The 27758-nt window shown below is 33.8% G+C and overlaps 1 protein-coding gene across 3 annotated transcripts; it reads left to right on the plus strand.

The window, feature by feature from the left end:
* Positions 1-4986: 4986 nt before the first annotated feature.
* LOC123531655 (carbonic anhydrase 1-like) lies at positions 4987-27590 on the plus strand. Of its 3 annotated transcripts, none has more exons than XM_045312814.2 (8): positions 4987-5138; positions 21439-21477; positions 21868-22038; positions 22452-22597; positions 23670-23817; positions 24137-24300; positions 25417-25495; positions 26362-27590. In XM_045312814.2, exons 1-8 carry the CDS (start codon positions 5078-5080, stop codon positions 26445-26447), a joined length of 894 nt encoding a protein of 297 aa, XP_045168749.1. In that variant the 5' UTR covers positions 4987-5077; the 3' UTR covers positions 26448-27590. The 3 variants fall into 3 exon arrangements, with proteins under 3 accessions (XP_045168749.1, XP_045168783.1, XP_045168766.1); XM_045312831.2 differs by lacking the exon at positions 4987-5138 and adding an exon at positions 20917-20947; XM_045312848.2 differs by lacking the exon at positions 21868-22038.
* Positions 27591-27758: the final 168 nt, after the last annotated feature.

Here is a 27758-nt window from a genome sequence, read left to right on the forward strand (position 1 = left end):
GCCAATGCTTCCCCCAGTAAACATCACAGTGAGATGTGCACTTACAGCACGCACAGCTATAACTCCTGAACAAATTTTGCAGTCTTACGTATCACTTCAAAGAGTATTTTTCTTTTATAACTTTTTTTATTCATTTACTAATTATGACTTGGCCATATCTAAAAGATTTAATAAAACTGTCTCTAGACAGAATGTAAATCAATATGTCAAAGTAAAAAAAAATGTTTTTGTATATTTACAGTTGTTTTCATTTCAGTTTGTTACCTATAATACATCTATATAGGTACTTTTAAACTATCTATCACAAGTATTTGGTACTTGTACATTTTTAAGATAAAGAAAAGCAACAATAATTTTATTAAGGTACATAATGCAATGAGGACAATCACATTTCATGGTGTGGGATCACTTAATTGTTATAAAAATGTATTGAGACAGCAATGTACATTTTGGTGATTAATATGCAAGTATGATCTTGAATTTATCATGTACTGTAAGTTAGTCTTTCATATTGTCCTTGTACCAAAAAATTATTGTGTGGGAAATTTAGAGAAAACCTGTTATGTTTTATGGTTATCTATATTATTTCTCAAAGTGTATACCAAAACAAAATTGTACAAACATATACAATTAATGACAAAAACACACAATGTTTTGTAAATTGGAAGTCCGTCCAAATAAATATTTCTCATATACCAAGGCTTTGACCTCACATATAAGTTGTTTTCCTTTTTGTGAAATTTGGAGACATTTTTAAGGCTATTTACTCTTGAAAAAAATGTTTTTATCAAAATTCACTAAAACTATCTGTTTGAGATTTTTCTGTATGAATAAATAGCACTTTTGGGTAAAATTTACTTTTATGTTGCTGTGCTGAACCATGATATACAAGAAAAAAGCACATGTCAGGAAAGGACAAACAGCAAAGTATGGGCTTAAAGTAGTCTAATTTTCTGAGTAATTGTAAAAGTGTTTTATAACTGTTCAATAAAAAATGGGGAAAACTGGATTTCTGTGAAACCAGACCTCTTCCTACATTCTTACAATTATGGAGTGTGGAGTGTATCAGGCATTTTTTTTTTCAAAACTGGAAAATATATAATTTTTGAAAACATTGTGGCACAATAACCTTTAAATTAGTATAATATTAACTGTTTACGTAAGTAACAGATTGGTCAACACATTCTGGTGTTCTCCAATACAAAACTTGCATGTGGTCAATCTCATTTAAGGAACATGTTATATATGTCATTTAAAATGAAAAATAGGCATATTCTTGTACAACGGGCATCAGTTCCAAGAAATCATAGAACATCCAAAATACATTTTTATGTCTCAGCTGCCAAAAAAAAAACAACTATTCCACTATTTTCCATATACTACATACTCTTATGCAGTCCTAAGTTTCCTCAAATATGAATCCTCAAAAATTACTTTGTACTTTGCCTGTAGTGCATATAAATTAAAACCAAAATGACTTATAAAGGGAAAATAAAATATTGTTGTTTTTTTTTAATGATAAAAATTATAAAAAAATATTGTTTGTTTGCAGTGCTCTGATATAGATGCTTTTCCCCCATTTCTGCCAACACTAACAGACAAAACAACAGACAAAGAAAATTCAAGCCGCCAATATTTAGGCTAATAATGAATAAATTATTACATTCTACAGAAATAAGTAAATTGTTAATACAATTTTTTCTGTATGCCAGGGCTTCCTGCTAGGATTTGAACCTAGAATTCTTACTGAAGTAAGCGTGTTTCCTTACACTACAAGAAGTAACCCCATAGCAACACAGACTTTTTAGATCATCTTAACATTTTCATTTATATATAATTTAAAAGTGCAATTAGTTTCCAAATCTGCAAGAACAGATGATAACTGAAAAGACATATACAAAACGGCAATCTATATTATATCTGTGACAGTGATACTTGTAAATATTTCAACGAAACAAAATTTAATACATCATGGACTGTTGTGATATGTGCTGATAAATTAACAACGCTTGGTAGCATGTACTACATGTACAACTAAAAAAAGCAAAATGAAAGTGAATTTTGCTGTTGTTGTTGAATCTAGAAGTGGCAAAATTAAAAATATGTATCATATTTAAAAACAAATGGATGCAGTAACCGGACCCCTTGACCATATGTCTACCGGTCTGGGTATAATTTTATAATTTACCAGTAATTGCTGTTGGGAAAAGCTGAAGTAAGTTATCATCAACATTGCCTCTTTCCATTTGTTATTAAAGAATCTGTACATTTGTATGAAAAACAAATATCTATGGGGCGTTAGACTTGAACTTAAATTATGAGTTAAATGATTAAATCAATAATTTGGGAACGAATTCTCAAAACAAGAGCGAGTTGACTGAGTGCGAATCGGCAGTAAGCCATCATTTACGCGTATTTTTAAGACCTTCATCCATTTAACATTAAACAAATAATGAAGAACGGTAAATCTATACCATTTAAATGAAATGAGATTTGTAACTGCCTCTACTGATTTGAAACAAACCTACATTTCGTCAGAAAATAAAACCTCTCGATAGCTTACCTCGCAGCCGCCGCCATATTTGTTTACCAAAATCCCTTCAGCCAATCAGGCTACAGAAGTCGCTGGTGATTACCTGTCGTACTTTTTCGAAGTTCGCAGGGGACCAGTCTAAGGTACGGATCGATACGGATTACTACGTTTCTATCCGTGACTAGACGTATTAATCCGCGCCGTATGTGTGGCTGGGGTATAAGGATATGGATACGGATCGGATTTGTTTGTGGTGGGGGCGGACACGGATAAGTGCGGAGCAGTACGTCTTAGTACGGGAAAAATGGTTAGAAACGGGGAACACAAAATACAGGACGCGAATAAGTACTACGTTGAACTACGTTTTACTGCGCCTGGCAACTTGCCAAGCGCATATTGGCTTAAGACTACAGTTATTTCTACTATATGTTCTATATAGGCATTGGACACTATAGCAATTTTGCATGCATTCCAACCCTCATAAAAATACCTGAACTCAACAGAACTATTCGAGAGAAAAAAATAAAGCCACAGTAAACATTGGGTTGACCGGCTCTTTTTTCCACCATTTTGAACCAAATCACATGCGTATGAAGAATACTCTCTAGATGGCCGCAAATAGGCAAAACAGGCCCTATCAGAAAGTCATGTTATGCATATTCTGACATTCTCATTCTGTCAAATTGTACATTTACCTACTATTTCATATCTCCTCTATTAAATTATGCCATTTATTGCAGGTCTTTCACTCAAAAATTCACCAATATTCACCATCAAACAGAGAAACTATTTTCCGCGTAACCACTTCTGTATTGTGGTCAACCAAGGGCAAATAACTGTTTTCGAAAGGAACCGAGATATTATGCCCATACAAGTTGTGTGCAAGTTTGATTAAAATCAAAAGCAATGTGGTCTCTATCGTGTTCACAAGGAAATTGAGGACGGACGGACGACGGACGGAGGGCGATCACAAAAGCTCACCCTGTCACTACGTGACAGGTGAGCTAAAAACGTGCTATTCATACCACTGCATTATTTTCTTAAACGCCTTATACATTGTAGCAGCTCATTGACGAGTTACTGTAAATTAAATTGTAGTATATATTCCCACTTTACCTGAAAGATTAATTAACTATGCAATCTAAAATATGCAAATTCCTATGTAGTGCGCGTAGCATGCTCGTTTTGCAGTTTTATGCATACATATCACAGAGGTACTTTGATAGAAGTGGTTTATCAGCGATTCATTCATATTTATCAATATCAGTGATAAATTTCTTGTATAGGTGAAACTCAATAATATCCTTTGTCCTATTATGTTATATTCTAATAACTATGACTGCACGTTGATGATACAATCATGTAACCATTCTTTTGTATATAAAGATAAGATCACTTTCACTTATATGGCCTTTTTATTACTAAGATATTGACAAAAATATTGAGTTTTCACTATATATGTAGATACTAACCTTTTACATAATACGACCACACTATAAAACAAACAAAAAGCGTTAGAAAAGGCAAAACAAAGAATGCCTTATTTTTAGCTCGACTATTCAAAAGAAAGTCTAGCTATTCTACTCAGCCTGGCGTCGGCGTCGGCGTGGGTGTCGGTTCGGCGTCGGCGTCAGCGTCACATCTTGGATGAAGTTTTGAATGCAAGTACATATGGCTATCATTTAAAGGCATATAGCTTTGAAACTTTTTTTTTCTTTTTCTAGGTCAACTACCAATCTCATTAGGTCAAGTCCTATAACTCTGACATGCATTTTGGCCAAATTATGCCCCCTTTTGGACTTAGAAAATCCTGGCTAACGTTTTACATGCAAGCTACTATCTTAAAAAACTAATGCAGATATTGAATTGAATCTTCAGAGGTGTCTTCAGTGTTATAAATCTAGCCCTTTAAGTCTGTGACAAGCATTTTAGCCAAAGTATGCCCCCTTTTGGACTAAGAACATCCTGGTTGAAGTTTTAACCGTCCATGAACAGGCTCAATCAAACCGAGCCTTCATCATTTTCGTTTATCTTTTGTTAGGCAACATGTGGTTTTCCATCTTTTTATTTTAGGCAAGTTACTATCTCCAAAACATTTTTGAGTTACTCTGGTTACCTTGCAATTTTGTATTTTTTGTTGTTTAAAGTTTGTTGTGTTTTTTCTATGTTGTTACGTCTGGCACGTATTACATGTTTGACAGCTATCCTATAACCCCCTGTATGAAGTGCTTTCTTCGCGAATAGTACCTAAACGTGCTCCAAACTTCATCAAACTTGGTCAGAATGTTTATCTCTTTTAAAACTCATACGAGTTTGAAACTGGTTCATGTGGTGTCAAAATCTGGGGCACTATGTCAAATATGTTTACCCTTAATGGTGTGTTACTCAGTTGAGCGACCTAGGGCCATCTTGGCCCTCTTGTTTAAACTAATTTTATTGGCTGCACACTTTACCAGACGTACTGCGTGCAGTGTTTACTTGCAAGCTGTTAGGTGTTTTATGCAAATCCAATGACAACAACTTTCATTAATAGTTAGGACAGAAATGGAGCTCAAAGCAATTATTGTTATATTATTATTGAAAAATAACTGTCAAATAATATTAGGTAAGACTAATATATTGTAGTTTTTCTTTTCGTTTTAGTAATATGATTTTGTAATTATGTTATTATTTTTCGCAGACTCTTATGTTAGGTACTAATGATCAACTTGAAAGGCCGATGCGGAGTCAAATATGACTTTGTTTAATTAAAGGGTTTGTGTACATGTTTTAAACCAGTATATTAATTAAAATATACCAAAAAAAGACTAAAACGCCTATTTTCATAATGCGTCGACTTAAATGCTTTTAAGGTTCATTCTATCGGAAAAAGAGTGGATCTGAATAATTAACCTTTACCCTGCTGTCGCCTAGTGATCTTGCATTTGCGACCAGTGCAGACTAAGTCCAGCCTGTACGTTCGTGCAGGCTGATCATGGTCTGCACTGTTCGCTATTCGGTCAGTACATTTTCAATGAACACCCTTTCGAATAATTAGTGGTACTGCCCAAATTGACTGATAGACCAGTCCTTTTTAGAAAATTAGCAAGGTAAATGTTAAGATTTGTGAGTTTGTTACTGAACAAAACATATAAAAAGTATATACCAATGGATTCGTCTTGCCAGTGGAACGAAGTATACGACGAGATAGTACGATGACGAATTTGATAACAAAATTGGTCATGTTTTTTTTAAATCAAGGACTGTTTCAAAATAGATGTGGAGTCCATTTAAAATGTAACAATATACAGACAAGACATGCATCTAGTTCCTGCCACCCTTGAAATTACTGCACTGGTTTTTAAAAGGCTGACAACGTACGATTAAAGATATACTTTAGAATGCTTCAAACGATTGTTTTCATCGTCCTATCGTCGTTGATATGACGTACTACTTTTAAAATGCTATAAATATGAATGTTGCACGGAGAAATCGTGTCCAATTCCCTCAAATATAACAAAGGATAGTTTTTCATGCCGTTTACTTTAAAGTGGCATTATGCGCATCTTAATGCACATAGTGTGTTTTTGGTGAATTGTCCGTTGCTGTGCATTTAAATGTGTTAAAATAACGATAATGCCGCATAAGTATTTGAAGTTGATGCTTTAGAAATAAAGAAATCAAACTAATAAAATAATGGTTCTTTTCTTCAATCTTCTAAGCAGTGATCTCCCTTACCTATAGGTAGAGATGTCTGAAGTTGAAGGGAAGCAACTCATGCGTGCAGTTTGACTTTTCTTAAGAAGACTTCCCCAGTCAAAATCAGAAAAGTCATATTTGAAAAGTTATTATTTCTTACTGGTAACGGAAAAGGCTTTGTTTATTAGGTTAAAAGCTATCATTTCCTCCACCCTTTTTACACACACATCTATTTCAGCTGGATTTTTACTTAAAAAATAAGCAAAATTCCACTTTAAGGGAGAGTTCTTTATCCCGACGACCATTCTCGACAGATGGACCCGGGCCTGCTAAGGGCAAGCTAAACATTGAAGCCACGGTTCAAACATTTGCATTACTTTGGACGACTTTTTAAGGCCTTCGGGTTAATCTAAGCAAACTGTGAAAACATATCAGAATAAGTCTGTGGAACCAATATCATTGATTATTTAGTTGTTAACTTCATAAATGAGTTTTTCTGCATAATGTACATATTCATTGAGTGCTTTTATAAGCAAGTACTGTCAAGGAGCCACGAAATCGCAACATTTATAAAAAAAAAAATGACCACTGAAACTGAATACTTTTTGTCTGACTGCCCAGCGGTGTTCATTTGCTTGTTTTTTCCCTCGTTATGAACTTGTAAATACTTTGCATTTCTGTACAAGACTGACGGATGTAGGATTTCTTTTTACACAGCGTCCTAGAAACAAGAAAACTCTTTTTTATATCAAATAATTAAGTAGAACATATTCACAAACAAAAGAGTGTTAGTATACAGTATCTTCTGTGAAGGATTGTGCTATTAACGATTAAAAAGATGAAAGGGACAACTACGTTAAGTAATTCATAAGAACTGTTTTATTTGCAGTGTAACAAATGCGTGCATGTCCACACAATTAAAATATACAAATTTTAAACAACTTTTACCGTGCCGTTTTTTTTATATAAATTTTGTATAATTCATGGCATTTCCTCATGCTCAAGTAGAGACAACTTTCAAAGTGATGGCCACTGTCCAAAACGTTTGCAGAGAATTCATTATACCATTCATTTTGATAAAAGAAACGTCAAACTATTGGTAAACAATTATAAAACACAAAATAAAACTAAATATCATTTTTATAGGGTGCCTCAAGTAAAATGATTTAATGAGACAGAATTCTAACTCCAACATTGAAACATTAAGGTCGAGTCCTGCGGGACTGTTTTAAATTTTACTGACCTCATTCAAAAAAACTTTAGGGCAGAAGTAAAACCTACCTACATTTCTTCCACAATATGAAGGCAAAATAGAGAACTTTTATTGCATGTAACTCAGTATTTTTAAAGATGTCTAACTCTGCTCCCTTCTGTTTTAGAGGTAAATTCACCTTGAACAGCAAGAAATCACTTATCAAATGAAAAAAAAAATCACTTTTGTACCATAAATCAGTAATAAGTCTTGAAGAAAAAAGTAACACTTATTAGAAACAAGAGGGCCATGATGGCCCTATATCGCTCACCCGAGTTTAGTTGCTTCTTTGCTAAAGCTTCTAAAACAAACATGAAACGTGGAAATTCCACGAAAACTAGGTTTACAAACTTTGCATCACGCCACCAGGTTCTTTAAAAAAAATTGTCGTATTTTATTATACATATGTGACTGCATCCAATCATGCCATTCAGAAGTACAGGTATAAGAAAAGTACGTGTCATTTCCCTATATAATTTACACTGCATGAATTTTACGCAATATGACTATATCGTAAATTCTAATGCCACGAAGTTAAGGCGGCGGGTATAACTTACAAAAGTTACAGTTAAACTGGTTTCTGTATTGTGTTATAAAAGATACATATAATAGAATTTATCGAAGTACTGTTTGGTTTTTTTTTTAAGTCTTAAAGAATATATAAAACTTAGAGTGATTGCCTCAGGCTCATGGAGATAATATTACAGTACCCAAATAAATTAGCACCAGGTCATATAATAATTAGAATATTCCTTTCAAGATCATATGGTAAATATGCGGACTAATTTATCTAATCCACCAATACCTTTGTCAGTCAGTCAGTCAGTCTATATTCATTTAATTAATTTTCGAAATATTCATATAATGAGTAAATCATTCACTCAAACAATCAATCAGCCATCACGTCTGACATGTCCGATTCACAGTTGGAGCTTTGTACATGTATCATTTTTAACAAATTTAATTCCAAGTAAATGTGACATTTAAAGTTTACTGGAATTGACGTTGAATGAAATTTACCTGCATTTGAAATATACTTAAACAAGTTTACTACAAATTTACTTGCAGTAAATTCGAATTATATTTTACACATTAAATCTACGAAAATGTAATTTAGAAGTAAATTCCACTTTTCATGGAGTGTTATGATTCTTTGATAAAAGCTATCAAACCATAAAGTTCGCTGACAATAGGTGCACCCAAACTAAAGATATTGAGCATAAACCATTTTTCTATTTTTAGTAACAGTGACATAAAATACAATCCAAAGCCAGTTCTTATATTTAAAGTTATAAACTCGAAAGCAGCTTTTTGATGATCAAACTGAAAAATAAAATCTATTTTTGATTATAACTATGACCATATTCTTCAATTTTTAGTTACCCAACGGCATTAAAATGACCTTTTTCTCAAAAAAGAAAACGAAAAAAGAAAAAAAACAATTGGATCTGGAGATTTGAACCCTTCCATTCCACAGCATAAAAAATTCATTTTTATTTCAAATATGACCCCATTTTTCTATTTTTAGCTACATTTACCTTGACCCTAATCCATGTGACCTCAAATACATTCCCAACCTTTTGTGTTTGACAACAGTGTACCCAAACTAAAGATATTGAGTGGAAGCCATTTTTCTATTTTTAGTAATAGTGACCCCAAATAATATTAAAAACTAAGTTTTCAGATAAGCTTGCTGTACACAAATTTTGGTGGCAGTAAGTAAGTCCAAACTAAAATTTTAAAGCAGAAACCTTTTTGATGATCACATTGAGAAAAAAATATATTTTTAGAGAAAAAGAATCTATTTTAGAAAATGTGACTTGACCTTGACCAAATGACATTAAAATGACCTTTTAATCACAAAAAGGGGGGGGGGGGATTGGATCTCAGTAGGATTTGAACCGTCGCCCTTCCGTCCCACTGATTTAAAAGTAGCTTTTGGCCCAACGCACTATACCACTGCGCCTCCGTAGAATGTTCTAAATGTGAAGATTAAATAAGTTATCTTGACCTTGAACTTGACCCCAATGATCCCATAAAGAAATAGAAACCTTTTTTTTCTATAAGCTACCTATAGGCCAAGTTTAATTTCAAAACATCAATGCAAACTAAAGTTATTGAACGGAAACCAGTTTTTCTATTTTTAGCAACAGCAACTTTGACCTTAAACAATGACCAAAACTGCATTTCCTACCTTTGTCCCCTTATCATCTATCTACATGCCAAGTTTGGTGTCTAAAGCTTGTTCCAAACTAAAGTTATTGTGCGGAAAGCAAGTTTGTCGCCCGCCAACCCAACGACATTCTACGAAAACCTGGTTAAAAACTGATAAAGGTTACTCAGGATACCTACTGAAATAAGTCAAAAAATTATACAGGAGGTCAAAATCTCTTTGCTGTAGCTTCAAAAACAAGAAAGTAAATCAGTAGGCCAGGGTTAAAAATATTAAAGATGAGTATTGAAATCTGTATCAAAAGTTATAAACGTGGTCCTACTTTTCTATGTTGTACCTTCAAAAACAAGAAAGTTGGTCAGTCGGTCATTATTAAGACTATTCACGATGAGTATTAAAATCTGTATCAAACATTATACTTGTGGTCCCAATTTTTATTAGCCACTGCTTCAAAATATAAAACAAAGGATCATCTGTGCGTGGCCTGTACTGGTATGTGCAACACCTCTCATGCCCCTTAGCACTGGCTTAAGCGGAACTCATTAAGCGGAACTCTATTACACATATACTGAATGGACTCCATGATCTCAAAGGACTAGAAAATATAGCAAAAAGTCTATTCAAACCTTTGCCACCGGGGCGGTGCCAGTTTTATCCCCAAGGGGATAATTTGAACACTCTTGGTAAAGGACTACTACCCGATGCTACATACTTAATATCAAAGCCCTAGGCCTGTGGTTTTGTACAAGAAGATTTTCAAAGTTTTCCTTAAATAAGTCTATATAAACCATGTGACCCCACGGGCGGGGCCATATTTGAGCCTAGGGAGATAATTTGATAATTCTTGTTAGAACACCACTAGATGATGCTACATACCAAATATCAAAGCCCAATGCCCTTCTGGTTTGAGACAAGAAAATGTTCAATTTTTTTCACGATATAAGTCTATATAAACCATGCCACCCCAGGGCAGGGCCATATTTGATCCTAGTGATAAAATTTGAACAAACTTGGTAGAGGCCCACTAGATGATGCCACATACCAAATATCAAAGCCCTATGCCCTGTGGTTTTGGACAAGAAAGTTTTCAAAGTTTTTCCCTATATAAGTCTATATAAACAATGTGTACCCCAGGGCGGGGCCATATTTAACCCTATGGCGATAATTGGAACAAACTTGGTAGAGGCCTACTAGATGATGCTACATACCAACTATCAGAATATCTAGGCCCTGTGGTTTTGGACAAGAAGATTTTTAATGGTTTTTCTTTCGATTGCCACGGCAACCAGAATTCTGTATGGAATTCAATTCTTTGAACAATTTTCAAAGAAGACCATCAAAGGAACATCGATATCCCTGTGAAATTTCATCAAAATTGGTCTTGTGATTTAGGAGGAGATGTTGTTTAAAGAAAAGTGTGGACGGACGGACGGACGGACTCCCTCCGGACGATGAGCGATCACAAAAGCTCACCCCGAACACCTTTATGCTCAGGTGACCTAAAAAAGGAATATAAGGGAAACATGCGCTCTGCACGTCGGTCGTCTCGATGTGGTGAACATGTGTGCCAACTTTCTTTAAAATCCTTCAAGCAGTTCAAGAGTTACAGAGCAGACACGAAGCAAAGTCATAAGACTTTTGACCCCTAAGTGTGACCTTGACCTTTGAAGCGAGCCATCCGAAATATGCGCTCTGCACGTCGGTTTTGATGTGGTGAACATTTGTGCCAAGTGTCTCTAAAATCCTTCAAGCAGCTAAAGAGTTACAGAGCGGACACGAGATAACGTCATATGACTTTTCACCTTTGACCTTGGCCTTGAAGCGATCCATTCAAAACATGCGCTCTGCACGTCGTCTCGATGTGGTCAACATTCGGATCAAGTTTCTTTTAAATCCTTTAAGAGGTTCAAGAGTTACTACACGAAATTCATTTTGAATTTTTTTTTTGAAACGTCTAGGTCTGCAGCTTTCAAATACGGAATTATCTTACATCTGAGCATAAACTGACACTTCCAGACAAATCAAAAAGGACCTTTTGAACGATTTGACGGAGTTAAAAAAATCTCCATGTATCATTGCTCCGTTACGGACCCCTATGGGATTTGTGTTTATTCCGTGTTCAAATATTTGTTCGTAGATGAAAGGCTTACAGCCAAGGTATTTTCAAATCGTTAGAAAGTGCTGAAAATTGACTCCCCATTAGCAAAAATGTCCACGCGCATACATTTAGACGGAGTGACCCCTGCGCGTTAACCCTGACTATCGACCAATGCAAATGCGACTTTTGTATTCAAGTTTAGCCTGTCTATTTTCATTTTCTTTACTTCCGGAAATAGCAGAAGTTCGAGTGTTGTCATTTTCTGTGTTTCCAAAAACATACCTATGCCAGGCTAGATTACATGAAAATATGCCCGGTGTCCTAAGGATATGCATAATGTCATTAACAATTATTGTGAGGTGTCAATGTATTTTGAAAATTAATCTAATAAATTAAAAACAGTTTCTTCATGCATGACAAATATTTCATTTTCCCTAATTCTTAATATTTCTTCTCTGATTCTCCCAATTTGTGTCTGGAAATATAATTGCACATTTTTGACTATCACATCAATGTAGCCATGCTACAATTTTTTTATGTAGAATTATGCTCAGAAAATTGAAAATAAATGTTGTTGCTGTATTGACTGGACACATATTTTCCAGAAGAGTACACCTTTCTTAACTTCCATACACATAATACCTTTAACAGTTGTGAGATTTCAAAGTATTTTGCAAATTAACCTAAGACAGGCTCTTCATGCATGTTTCTTTCTCCCTAATTCTTGATATTTCTTCTTCTCCGATTCTCTAAATTTGTGTCTGGAAATATGATTGTACATTCTGTATGATCCATCAAACAGTTCAGTTTTTGTTGACCAATGCTTCAACACTTGTGACCCTTTGGATGAGCATCTGAAGGAGAAATTGTAGTCATTTTTACACAAGTATAAATCTTACAGGTTTCGTTTGTTCATTAAAATCACAAATTTAAGAATACAAAATGTAAAATGTTATATCTTAGAATTATATTAATATCAGTCTGACAGATATGATTAAGACAAATGTCCTGACTTTATTAAGGAGTGGTAAAACACTACCCCGCACAAGTAATAAAGATTAAGACCTATGCATTTTAATGATATATATATTTGTCTACATGTCTTCATACAGCTTTATTTTCAACTAACACTATGCACATGATCATGCTGATGATGTAAAGACATAACTCTAGAAAAAGCAACCTAAAATGGAAGTCTGGCAATATATGCATGCCTACTTCATGTTGATAATTTCAGATCAACTTACATTTCCATTGTATGGAAACTGTAGGACGAGACGAGTACATTAGATACAAATATAATTGTTATATTTTAAAAAGGGGCATAACACCCCTAAAATAGATAACGGCCCTGACATTTATGGTAATGATGTATTAAAAATTTCATGGGAATTGGATAAAAAGTGAAGGAGGAGTTGAGTACACGGAGGACAAAAGAAACAGTAATATTTAATTTACAAAGCCCAGAATGGGCCTTAACTTTAGAAAAGAGTCCTCGGATATAAAAGTCACGGTATGTCTGCTGCCTGTCCATGAAGTATACCACGATTCATATGAATCTGATGGCATCTGCAGTATGAGGTTTAATACATAAAGTATCAATGTAGCTGTGATATAATAAAATAAAAAATGGAATATTAACTGAAGATAAAAATAACCAAACTTGATACTCCTGACAATATTTGCACGTCCACTTCATGCTGATGTTGTGTACCAAGTTTTACTTGAACTGAGGGATGGAAAATGTAGATGTTTAGTATATGCATGAAAACATTTGATAAAAGCAGCACTTAACTATCTTGTACCTTTTTGAGGTCTACTGTTTAAGGTCTAGCCAAAGCTCTATAAGGCTGCACTGAGGGTTTGTATTCACCATAGCATACTGTAACTGAAATAGAAGACCAACATGAACATTTAAATATGTACATAAATCTTACCTTCACAATTAGCTGTATTTTCTCTTTAAAATTCAATATTGCTGAGACTGTATATTAAAAAAACAATTTTGAGAAATACATAAATCTAAAATAAATTATTATAGTTTTGTTAATACATGCTAAATGTCACATTTATTTTCAAAGCTTTGACATCTACCTTTATAAAAATGATGTTTACATATGGCAAAGTAAGTCTTCTACTTGGTGATCATAGCATTTATAGTCCCATTATTTCCTTGGATCAATTTATATATTCATCTTGAGTATGCACAGTAGAAAAACTATGAGTATAAGGGAATTAGCATTATTAACATTACCTTAGGAATTTCTATGGAAAATTGACAACTCGTGTCGATTCACTTTTTTTATTTAAACAAGTTTATTCTGTAAGTCTACAGTACACGGACCAGTTGATGTACAAATGTAGTTGAAAAATTCATGCATACCATGAACAATAATTATCATACCCCTTATTAAACAAATCAGGTATAATATATGTTATTGTTATTCAACTCTTATTTGTTGATGTTTTAATGAATGGCCATGCTTCATTCAGACCCTTGTCAGCTATGCATAGGTATCTTTTCTTTGGCTTACTTACAGACATCGTTTCCTTTTCATATAGAAACATTGTATATAAAATATTTGACATACTGTTGGTCGCCGTCTGACATGCATTCCTTGCTGAACAAGAAATGTGCGGCCGAGCATAGGTTCCAACAGTTTACGAATCTAAACCATTATTTCCATGGCGCAGGTTTTCATTCACGGCAAATCATACATGTTTTATGCAGAGGTTATCTGGCCCTCTTCTCCATTAGAAAAGAGATTTATTTTATGTTGTTTTCAAATTATGTCAGTTTGAATGAACAAAGTATACATGTCCTAAACAAAAAGTACATCAACATTTTTTTTTGCTTTGTCAGTGACCCATTGTGAATGAAACAATTAGTCAATTCTGCTTCTAATAATAAACTCTGGAGACAATGTAGCCCAACTAATTGTGCGCAAAGGGCTCTTTGAAATATAGAGACTGTAACGCCCTCCGACAGGCAGTCAGTCTGTGAAATCGGTGTGCCTTACAGTCGAAAAATTGAGATATAGTGATAGTGATACACGCATAAGTTCTCTACCAAGGACGTACGTTTAAATGGTTATGAGTGAGCAAATCATTTCAAAGTCTTGAAATACAGGCTACTGATTATCAACCTTGCAAAATGATTAATTTATATATGAACTTGCACTTACCGTTGTTTCTACAAGATCAACTCGACCTGTCTAAATGTGTCAACAAATTGGAGGCCCTTTGACAGCGCAGTCATGTAACATCCGAAGGAAATAGTCCAAAATTATTCCATTTACTTCCATATGCGATACTTTCGTGAATTGTATTCATATGCATAATGTATCGCATGTAGATTTAAGCATAAATATGCGCCGAAAATTACGTACTCCATAAGGCCATGTGCTTAAGCCGCCTGATCACATTACTACGCACAAACACATTTTTGTCTGAAAAAATGCGGAAATCTACATTTTGTTCTGTCAATTACTTTGTAATTGCAACCGTTTCTAAAAATATAATTGACACATCTGACATTTATCTGTATTGCCCTTATTATGATGTTTATGTCAAATTAATAAAGAAATGGAAAACAACAAAGAAAATAAAAATTATCTGAAATGGCCAACACTAACAGGCCTTTTCGTCAAATTTATTTAAAAATTGATTGCTCGCAGAAAGTAAATATTTTATTTAGGTAAGTTTTAATCAGAGTTTTAGACAGAATACTGCTTGCGTGTAGTAGCTGTTGATTTTGAAAAAAGAAACATGACCTCCTGAAAAATATTATTTCTGTCTTTTATCCGGATTTTCAGATAAAAGTTGACATTTATTTTTCAAGATATTTACTTTAAAAGAGAGTTTAATCATTTTCAATGGGTGTTTCTTTCATCAAAAAATGTAACTCTTCAGTAACATTTCGCAAAATGGTTGTAACGACAAGCACCAAAATGTCGATATTTGGCTATAGAATGTACCTTAAATAAATAAAGTCGATGGATTTGCATATTTTAGCAATAAATAGTGTGTTTCAATGTTGGTATCAGAGTAGGAAGGTTTTAGATATTTATAACACAAGGAACGTCACAACAGCACTTATTTACTTGTCAGTTTATTTAATTATTTTCTATCAAACTAGGAAGCGAACCCTCGGGCAGTTTGCACACTACCACCAACCACTAGCCCCGCCCTCAAACTTGCGCTATACCACTAGAGGCAACAAGAAAACATGATGTTGCTGGTTAACTATAAATGTGAACTTTAAAGCTAATAACCACAAATATGATGACGTCAATCGGATTAAAAGCATATTCTATATATTGCAACATTTAAGGACGACAATACACTTTAGACAGATAAAGGATGACATATTTGTCAGAATTTCCTTAACTGCATATCTATGGCCTTGACAGATTGTGTGATTGTTCCGATTTATAAAAATAATGGTGACTGTAATGTAAGTATCACTGCCCTTAGATGGAATGATAAATTTATGAAAGTGGTTAAGTATTTATTTGATCTCTTTCAATGTTTTGGGGGAGGAATATGAAAGAAGTATGGATCTTTAACACACAAATTTTGTTAAAGAAGAACGTTTTGCGCTGTGCTTTCATTGTTCGACTCTGACGATTGATTTGTGGTGGAACAGGTTGTTTCTAATTCCCATACCGTATATGTATGTTCGGGAACCACCGGTTTTTGTTGAATGGTGGAAAAGATCGGAAACCGCAGTTTATTTTTAGAAATATCTTTCGCAGTTATTCTTTTATTATAACTACGAAATATTGCCGTTAATAAAGTAAAATGTTATGAATGAAATTTTCATTTATGTACAGTTTACCAAGCTAAGTCGTGTATTACAGTTTCAAACTCCGATTCTGATGTGTGTTATAGTCAAGGCGAGAACAATTCACCTGTTCAATATTCTATGTTCTAAGATAATTTCACTGAACTTGCTGTTAGATTATTTTTAATTCAAACCAGAAGTTTCAGAGAAACCACGCATGAGTAATGTTTTCCATAACATCCCCACATTTGAGCGTAAAATATTAGGAACCATAACTCTTGTCGGAATTGTTTTCTCCTTTTTTTTGCCTTGTGCGCCGTTGTAGTTGTTTCCCTTTACACTAAAATATCGGTAAACACTGTATAGCGCTTCTTGTTAAGATAGAATTATTGAAGTGTGTAAACATACCTAAAGTCAACGAAAATCATCATCATCATCATCATTTATAATATAATTATTGGTAAATCAAAATTACAAGACTAGTTCGATTTAAAGTTTATTTCATTCAAATATGTATGCATTTAAATAACAATTTCAAGAAATTATACAGTACAAGTTATATAATTCTATAATTACAGTCGACATTGTATTAAGAGACCACCCAAGGGACTGCTAAGAAGTGGTCTCTTAATGGAATGGTCTCTTACTGAATTTCAGTCAGACGAAAAGGAAAGTTATTTTTAACTGTTAATGTACCTGTATTTATTATGAACATACATGTCTGGTTTCAAAGTCTGTTTTAACATAGTGAACACTTTTCCAAAGCCACAAACCGTGAAATTTATGGCTATATTGTTTGTCAGTTCGACTGATACAAAGGTTAATTGCATTCAGTCACGTGCAAAACGTACTCGCTAATTACACATATGAAGAAATGCCCGGTAGAATTTTGGTACCCGGTCGCTTAATAGATACTTTTGTCGAATATTTTACCTGTCGGGACTACATTAATGTGGTCGCTACTCGTTTAATAAAAAAAGTCGTTTAATGGAATGGATTTATATACTGAAAACGTTAGGGAGGGATTTTGACTGGTCGTTTAATACAAAAATCGCTTAATAGAGGTGGTCGCAAGTACGATGTCGACTGTATTTCCCAGATCATGTGACAAAATTACTAATAGATGTTTCGAGAAAAAAGTAAAAACTTTATTAACATTTTGCATTTTGAATTCATAAGTAAAGTAAAGTCGTTTCTGTTATAACAATCTTACGATATCACGTGTTTTGTTTGTTCCTTTATTTTGTTTAGATGAAACTGAAACGACTATACATATTAGACCTTCCTGGATGAAAACAATACAATTATTTCGTATCTGGGGGATAATCCATTATCTAAAATTACAATCTCTCTTCGGAATTTGTATAATTTAATTAGATTTAACAAAAATATGTAATACTATTAATTCAAATTTATAACCAAAGTACAGTGTACTTTAAATAGTTCTAACTGTTGTGTTTAAAGGAGATTTTAGCAAAACAAAAACTGCTGTTTACTTTTTTGAAGTGCAACATTTTAATAGATGTTTTAGTTCTTTTTTAATTTATGCATTCCTATATCTGTCCTCAATCATATATCGGTCCATCCTTGGTCCATTTCAATGTCGATTCCTGTTGACTTATTGTTATGGTAGTGTTGATGCATGTAAGAGTTCATTTAATTTAACATGAACTAGTGATCGAACACCAACATTTGCAAACTACAGCTTCCTCGAATTACTTCAGTGTGTCATACAGAATGCCTACGACACCAATTGCAAAACATGCATTGTCAGTCCACCTGCGTATATTCAATTATTCCTTACATACTTGTACGCCCTATTAGTTGTATGATTAATCGAGGGAAAAACTAATTTTGGCTTAGGCTTAAAGCAACTTAATTGACAAATATGCCTAATTACGGCTTCTTCGAACAGAACGTTTTCTTTCAAAACTGAATAGAAAATCGCATAAAGAAAGAAAAGCAACATTAGCAATGTTCAGCTTAAATACGCATATATAATTACCCCGGTAACAGATCCCAGCGTAAATAATACTCAGTCTGACAAAATACAAATTCAGCAGCTGACGGACTTAGTATACTTTTGTTTTCAAAGAAATTGAAACACATGAATTAACATGTTGTCTTTAAACAATTAACTGTTCATTATAGCATGCACGGTAATCTTTTTGTTATACGTAAACAATATATTCGAAATCAGCAAGCGTGAAATCATTAGAAATGTTGTTTTTTTTTTTTTTTTTTTTTTTTTTTTTTTTGTTATAAATAAATTGGAAACTACGTTACATTTTAGCAACAGACGCTTGACAAATTATGAAATAAAACTCCTCATCAAATGTTAATCCAACCACTGTTTATGTGAAGTAGTTTTAAAGCTTGGTCAGCATAATATGCACGAAATGTTTACTCATTTAGATTTAACGGCCTACAATATACACTGTACAAAGTGAATAGTTAGTCTACGGATCGCGGGGTCGTAAGTTCGATCCTCGGGCGGGGCGTATGTTCTCCGTGACTATTTGATAAACGACATTGTGTCTGCAATCATTAGTCCTCCACCTCTGATTCATGTGGGGAAGTTGGCAGTTATTTGCGGATAACAGGTTTGTACTGGTACAGAATCCAGGAACACTGGTTAGGTTAACTGCCCGCCATTACATGACTGAAATACTGTTGAAAAACGGCGTTAAACCCAAAACAAACAAACAAAAAGTTATTTTGACCAAGTTGCTGTTACCTAAAAGAGTAGGCTGGCATGTAAAATAATAGTTTCATATAGATTTCAGGCAATTTCGGAGTTAACAAAAAAAAATCTTAAAATTTACCCCTGACAGGTTAAATAAATCAGTGTGTTGAATAATCATATAAAATGCTGCTAAAAAAGCCAACGTCTCAGCTCCATTTTGACACCATTTGTGTTGTTTTAACGCAAAAATATACCAAGATATTACTTATTATTATCTAGTATATGCTTGGCCTTTTCAAAAATGAACTGTTGTCATGGAAACAGTGAAATCATGATTATATAGTTCAAACTAGTTTTTTCATAAGACCATTTTTTGGTACCTATGAAAAAAAAAGTCTAGTGGGTGGGGTGCATGGTAGATGTTTCTAGCCCCTGTACTATTATAGAAGGCCTGAAATAAAGAAAAAAGAAAACAAAACAGTTGACACCAGTCTCAGGTTAACACTGTTTACTGAGTCCTTGATGGTACCTGTATACCTTTCAACACAGAAACACACTCTACACTTGAAGAAGCTGGTCAATGTGATGTGTGTGATCATTTTTGTGATAAAACAATGCCCATTTTGGAATCGCAACTGTGCCGACGTTCACGTCACCGTACATCCTTATGCAGTGTAAAATCATTTTAATGTCTTTTTCTTCGCCATAGGTACTGCCTATAAAATATGCAAACAAAACATCATTCTGCATTTTAATTTTAGTTAACATCTATAGGTTTAAACGTCTGAGTTCTCTACTCAAAACAGATAATTATTTTATAAAAGTTGTTCCCCATATTTTCACGAAAATGTAGACCAGGAGAAAAATCGGTTCATCGATATACTCACAGTCTACAGGATCATTTTATAATCAAGTTTTGTGATTATAAGATCAACACACTGTCATTTATCCATATCATATAAATCTTTACACTGTAACCTACTTTATACACTTTTTCTGTCACAAATTTCATATGAGTTAACCTAAAAAAAGACAATAATGGGACTAGCAAAAAAAACTATGCCGTGTTGAGTTAGCTTTACTGTAACACGTATGACCCATTAATCATTTTGCGATTCTTTTCTAAAGTTTATCTTCCTTCACGATCACAAAGATCTGACTTGGCGTTCATTTAGCTTTGTACATCATCCTGTATTTGGAAAAAGTTCTCGACTCGTTCAAAACCTCGAGGTAATCTGAGGAACTAGCAAAGCTATGGAGTTGACATATATATCATCGGAAAGGGAATTTTGTGCTGCTTAGCCTGCTATATGTCTTGTAAAACCCGGTTACGACCTTGCATTTTTCGTGAAATTTGGCTCTGTGGCCGCAATTTTATGCGTGTTACGTATCATTTTTGTTCACGTATCCCCCACAGTTTTCGCGGATATTAGCGAAAATAAAACCATCGCGAACATTTTCTGTCTTTAGTAACACTTATCATCCTATTCAAAATTATGCAGGACGTACCTGTTAAAAATTAATTTCATCCCTAGAACGAATTTTGAGTGGTAAACTTTTCAGTTTATAAGAAGATTTATTTACCTGTATCAAAGCGTCAGAGAAGTATTTCATTTACACATTAAGTGTCGACGAGTAGATTAAATATTATATGAATTTGTCTACAAATGACAACAAACTTCGAAAACATCTCATGTTTGTGAAACACTTGACGTATAATTGCGAATGCATCTCTACATAAGTAGTTAGATCTATATTTAGCCAATAAGCATTTTGATACTAAAATAAGTATTTGATAATAAATCATTTGTTTGTACATCATTATAAATTTATTGCAGCTTTGCTTTGCAGCGTCGACTGGAACCCATTGGAGAACAAGTAACAATGTTTTCTACTTTTCGACGATGTCAAACTTTTTCAAATTTTTGTTTTCCAATTTGGGTTTACATCATGTAAACAACATCAGCATTATTTTTATAGTGATACAATGAATATTGCGGCATATCACGTTTACAAACGGCATATTAATGGAGAACGACAAACGTAACTAAATATATATAGCAGCTTCATACGTGTATGTAATACTAAAATGCACATCAAATGGTGATATATATATCTATTGTAAAGGATATATGTAAACATATTTGCTGAGGGTATTTTGGATTTAAATAAATATTTGATGATAAAATTATGTTGTTGGTACAACTTAAAATTTATTGCTTTGTTTTGCAGCGTCCACTGGAATCCACTGGAGCTATGGTGACAATGACGGTGAGAACCATTAAAAATGTTTTCTACTTTACGACGATATAAAAAGACATTTATTGACATATAGTTGCCGATTCTCATTTTCCTTGCTACACCGAAATTACGCATGTTGTCAAAATTTCAACATGAATTCCGCAATTAAGTTTAAGAGACCCTAACCATATAATTTTCATTAAAATAAGAAAATTAAAGAATATTTTATTTTAATTTTGGAGGAGCATTTCAAGATGTGGGTTCGTTTAACATGTATGTTTCTTTTGAAATCAAAATTAGTCTCTGTTAACTAGGACTGAATTTAGTCATTAATGCAAAAGTACTGATATGAAAAGTGTGCAATACAATGTTAGAGATTTATTCACTTTCTGATACTTTTCTTTCAATTAAAAAAAACAGGACCGGAAAAATGGCCAGAATTATTTCCTAACATGTGCGCAGGAGTGAAGCAATCTCCAATCGACATTCAACCCTTCGATACGGTTTATAATAAGCGTTTAACAAATTTCGGGTTCAATGACTCGCCTGAAGAGGGAACAAAATTTATAGCCCATAATAATGGACATTCAAGTATGCTTTAGTACAATCTTTAATAACATAGAGGTAGTTGTTTTATATTAATTTGTTTAAAATCTCATTTTACAAGCAAGCAGGAACCCGCCATTGTAACAAGAACTATCGTAAATAAACAAATACAAAGAAAAATAAAAACTCTGTTGACAATATTACTTCAAAACAGCTATCAAATATTACTTCTTCAAATATTCATTGTGTAAGTGTGCATGACTTTGCCGTGGACCGTTCCAAGGCGGTGCACACTGTGTATCTTGTTTTTTTTTTAATTTTGTTTCGTTTTGTCCTCATATGTTTGCTATGTGTGTGTGGTGTGCATATCTGCGTGCTGTGAGTTTTGGGAAGGCTGCATTTTTGGAACGTTGTTTTCCTTGTTTAAGTAATTATCTGAAAACAATCTTTTACACCAGTTCAAGTGGATACTGAAGGCAAGTTTCTTCTCGAATATGGCGGTCTCCATTACAAATACAGAATTAGCCAGTTTCATTTCCATTGGGGAAATGCCAATGAAATAGGATCAGAACATACAATTAATGGGACAGCTGCCCCAATGGAGGTAAACTTTTAGATAAACGAACAAAGAGCGAGGGTCATTCATTTTAAGCAAGTTTCTTTGTTAACCTTTGTTAACCTGTATATTCAGAGACGTCGGATTCCCAATTTAACATTCTTCCGCAGCCACTCCATTGTTTTTTTATGTCTTCAGAATGTATAATCTGGATGAAAAATCACAAACTGAAAATGTCCAATTCTAAAACAGAAGTTATAATTTATGGAATCAAACATCAACTTTTAAAACTAAATATCTCGTCTGTTGAGGTTGATGGAGTTCTGGTAAAATGTGTTGATCATGTAAGTGATTTCAGTGTTCTGATTGAAAATGGAACGTTGATTGTCACATTAGAAATAAATGCCTAATTGCCAGTTACCAATTGAAACAACTGAATGGTATTAAAGGCTATTTAATAATAATTTTACAAGATATTACACGCTGCGTATAACCGTACAACCGAGTGGTAAGATCATTTAAACATGGTTCTGCAGTATTTTCTTTCGAATTTAGTACGTATTTCGTGTAACCAAGTAAACAGTGGATAGCACTTTTTCACGGCAAAGTTTAGAAGGTCGAAGGGCCGTCATGATATGATTATGTTTTAACATAATTAATATACGGGACGGAATAATTTAAGGGTGTATAGACGTCTTCTGAGTTATTCTGCACGCATAATGATCGATTCAGAGTGTGCTAATTTAATGGCGCCCCGTTATTCTGCGCGCTTCGTAATCGATAAGTGACGTTACGCCATCAATTCCGGTTTATCCAACTTGCAGAACTGACTTAAGTACAACATCTTTCTGTCATATCATTTTGATTCTGCGAGATATCTTATACACAATAGTAGACCAGTGTGGTACCACTTTTTCTCGGCGCCTGTATGATACAAAATAATATGTCAATGTGACGAACACAATGCCGCGTTCCATGAAAATATGCATTTGCCCCAAAAGTTAAATAGCTGGATAAAACTTTCAAATTGATATAAAATATATGTTTATATAATAATGACAGTGTGCAATCTGCTAAAGATTTCTTTTAACATATGGAAACTTCTTGTCTTTTCTCACAGATGCACATTGTAAGCTGGAACGTGAATAAATACAGTAGCATGGCAGAGGCAGCCACGAAATCAGATGGGCTAGCAGTTTTAGGGATACTATATAGGGTTTCAAATTCTAATAACCAACTCCTAGAACCACTTGTACAAGTCATTCCAAGCAAGTATTAAAATACGCACCAGCCATTTAATATTATATGCGTGTTTTACTGTCCCAACTGGTTTAATCGTATATATCATATAATATCTACATCATATAAACTTAATTAGACTTCTTAGAAATGTCAAAAGTTTGGAAATTCAATAATTGTGAAAAATATTTGACTGAAATGAGTAAACTTTATTCCTTGTCTTAAGCAGGAGTTTAGAATTTCTAATTTCTATTGCATTAAAACTTGAATAATCAAAGTAAGGAAAAGCTTCCCTTCAGAATTTTCTTCTTGTGTTTAATGTATGTTTAATGACGTCCGCACTTTCAGAACTGAACAACAATGTAGAAATCCCCGTTGTTTCTCCGAGTGCATTTTTGCCGAATAGTCCAGAAAAATACTACAGATACCATGGATCATTGACCACCCCAAGATGTTACGAGAGTGTTACCTGGACCGTGTTTAAAGAAAGACAAACAATAACAGAAAGTCAGGTAACATGACCATAATTCGATCTCACTTTCTTTTGTTTTAATGTAGAGGTAATGGTGTGTATCCTTAATGAACCTTTTTGGCTGCATACTTAATATTTGACCGATAAATCATAACATGAATGGCATAGGACAACTTTAATGTAAAAACTCGTCTTTACTACCATATACTTTAATCGTTACTACGAATGTTAATATCGTATAATTGTATCATAACCTATCTTTACGATATTATGCGATTTCAACATCTGCTGAAAGACCCCATATTCTTTTAGCCTGTGCTCGTGTACCGATCATAACTTCTTTTTCACATTTTCACATACATGCTTTCAACCTCGACTGAAAGACCTCAAATACCTTAGCCGTTACATGTAATGAACATGGTCTTTGTAAAGATCTTAGCCTTTTGCTTGTTCATATTTGTCAGAGCAACTGACGGCCCTTTATCTATGTCACATTAACGCAGCCTGATTCCAATATAATGTCTTGAGACTAAATACCGGAAGCAAAATAGGGTTTTAACAATTTTTTAGTTATTACTGTAAATGGTTTTGTAGAGTTCTTAATCATTTTGTATAACGATTACGTATCAAGTTTGATACGTTAGGTTTCATTTTCATGCAATTTTAAACTACTAACCATTTTCATAATTCTGTCTTTTCTGAATTGCCAATATTATATTGGTATTTCTTACATTTTGTCAAAAATAGCAGAATTAAAAAAAAAAACTGTCAACTATTACTAATTTTCAGATTTATCCTTGTTCCATGAAATCATTATTGACAATTTACAAGAATAAATGTTTCATAGTATAAATTCTTTTCGTTCGGGGTTACGATGCAGTGAAAGTCGATGCAAACTTTTGACATGACAAAAACATTGAGGATAAAATTGCTTCAAAATAGAGTATTCGTAACTATGTTACTAAAATGGAAACATAACCTGCAGGTATTTGTGTTGTCTTTGATAATATATAAGCTTCATTAAAATATTTGCTTTGCCTAAATCAATGTTCTCGTTTTGGTCAGACTGCGTTTGTAGAACTATTTTCTGCAGGTTGCAATTCTCGAAAACTAAAGTCAGGGTTGTTAATTATCTTAATGAATACATTGCTTTCAGTTGAACGTTTTCCGTCAGACACTGGTGTCACATACGACTAAAGCAAAACCAATACCTCATCCTGCGGAAGGAATCAATGGTAAACCCAGATTTAAATTTGACTTTGTTGAATTTAATGTTTATATATATTTCAAAAACCGTTATGTTGGCAGGCTTTGGAGATGTCTTTAGGTGAATATGCTAATGCGATTTATTAAAAATATAAAAGGTGAAGGTAGATTTTCCGGAATCACAGAGCACCCCAAACACGGCCATAGAGCTATGCATAGCAAAGTAGACCTGCAACAAATGAAAATATTTGTCCGATCATCTTATACAAAGCTCCCTTCTACAAGAATGTACTGGTGTTATGCTTTCTTAAAGTAATTTGTAAGGTTACATATTATACCACTGACAGCGCTCGAATGGCCGTGATTGTTTACCTCACATCGCATTTAAGCAAGAATCATTGCATTGGACGTTGCCGAAATAATTGTATTGAGAGTAAAATATATTCTTAAGTGTGAAACACTCTGTAAAATATAAACCAAAACGGCGATACACTCTATAACAAACACCCGTATGGAGCGGTGTTCAAGTGGTAAGAGGGTCGGTCGCTAACCCGGAGATGGTTGGGTCGAGCTTCAATCGGGTCACGACCATACCTTCCCAATGTCAGTGCTCGAGTTTTCCAGGAAGTGGAGTAATTCACATAGATTTCCAGCTTTCATTACAATCGGGCTGAAATAATTAAGTCTAAACTATAATCACCTGTAGCATGTTGCAGATATTTGAGGTTATTTATTACGTACCTAATATTTACAGTACTGTCTTTTTGTTATTATTCAGATCTCATTCGAACGAGTACGTCTGACGAAAATACTTCAATAACCTAATTAAAACATTCTCCAATATAAACGTGATAAAAAACAATAGTATACAGTACGTTTCAATGTCTTATTGTAGGTGAAGGACTGGAACACTTAGTGAATAATTTCAGACCAGTACAGCCTTTGAACGGAAGAGTTATCCAAAGAAGTTACAAGGTTTAAGACGTTGTGTAAATCGATACACGGAATTCGAATTCCCTTCATAATATTTACTCAAGAATATCTGTCTTACACGATTTATTCACGACACCTGTTCACGTTGTGCAGCATTTAATCATTCACTTTGTTTTTCATTATTCTTGTTTTTCAGCGTAATGGATTTTTTTTACATCTATTAGTTATTGTCATTGTCCAGACGTGATAACGATCAAAGAAGAACGACATGTTTTTTGTAGTTGCTTTGTTCAGAAAGTAACAGAAACAGTAACACCTTGAACAAATAATAAATATGCTAGTGGTATCATTAAAATGGAACACTTACCTTTGATGCGCCGATCTACTGGAGCTTTTTTGTTGTTTTTTATTTTTCAAAACGTGAATGGACTTTATCGTCTCCTGGTGTCTGTTCGGCGAAACGTCAATGCCACCCTCCTGATTACTTTTAATTTCTCAAAACGCCGATAAAATTGTCCCTTTAGCCTTGTAGAGAAACACCCACTTTAAAGAGGACGACCAAAGCAATATGCCTGCTTAATATTCTAATGACTTCATATTTATAATTTGACTTGATAGGAGTGACGTTAACAACTCACGTAAATTTTAAGTTGTCTAATGAACACGCGGCTTGGACAACAAGTAAGAGAAATGCAATGTATTAGAGAATGCAAAATAGAAACAGATCTGAATGGAATAGGATGATGTTATATGACGTAATTTAAAAGTTTCTGATTGTGTTTTCCCAAGCTCTTGTATTATTTAATGTTTTGCTCAGATTTATAGATGTTTTTATTTTAAAATCGAATGACTGAAAGAATAAATTTTACATAAATATTATAAAAGTATATAATATTTTCAAAACGTTATGTAATTTTATTCGACTGGGCCACTTGTTCGTTGCTATAATTATTATTTATTGGACAACCTCGAACTTTATGCATAATAAAGTTATTTTAATACTATTTTTGTGGCAGATTTTCAAGCACTTAACATGTTACCCTATATTATCTTAAAGTTAATAGTTACCAAGGCAACAGGGATGTTTAGAATATCTTCATCATTGCTTCTCTCGTGGTTTCCTAAATTCATGTAATTTGTCATTCTTGTCTCTATAAGTTTCAAGAAATATAAATTTTAAAGTAAGAAATGTATTTGTGTTGATTATATATTCATTTACATGTCCTCTGTGACATTTAAAAGACCTTTTGCCGAATGTCATTACGTTCTCAACTTCTGGTTATTGTGGAGGAGTTGGTAGTTAACTTGCGGCGAACAAGTTAGTATTTACTCGGAATCCAGGAACACTGGTTTAGTTGA

Source organism: Mercenaria mercenaria, chromosome 1, assembly GCF_021730395.1.
Source record: "Mercenaria mercenaria strain notata chromosome 1, MADL_Memer_1, whole genome shotgun sequence".
Classification (NCBI taxonomy): Eukaryota; Metazoa; Mollusca; class Bivalvia; order Venerida; family Veneridae; genus Mercenaria; species Mercenaria mercenaria.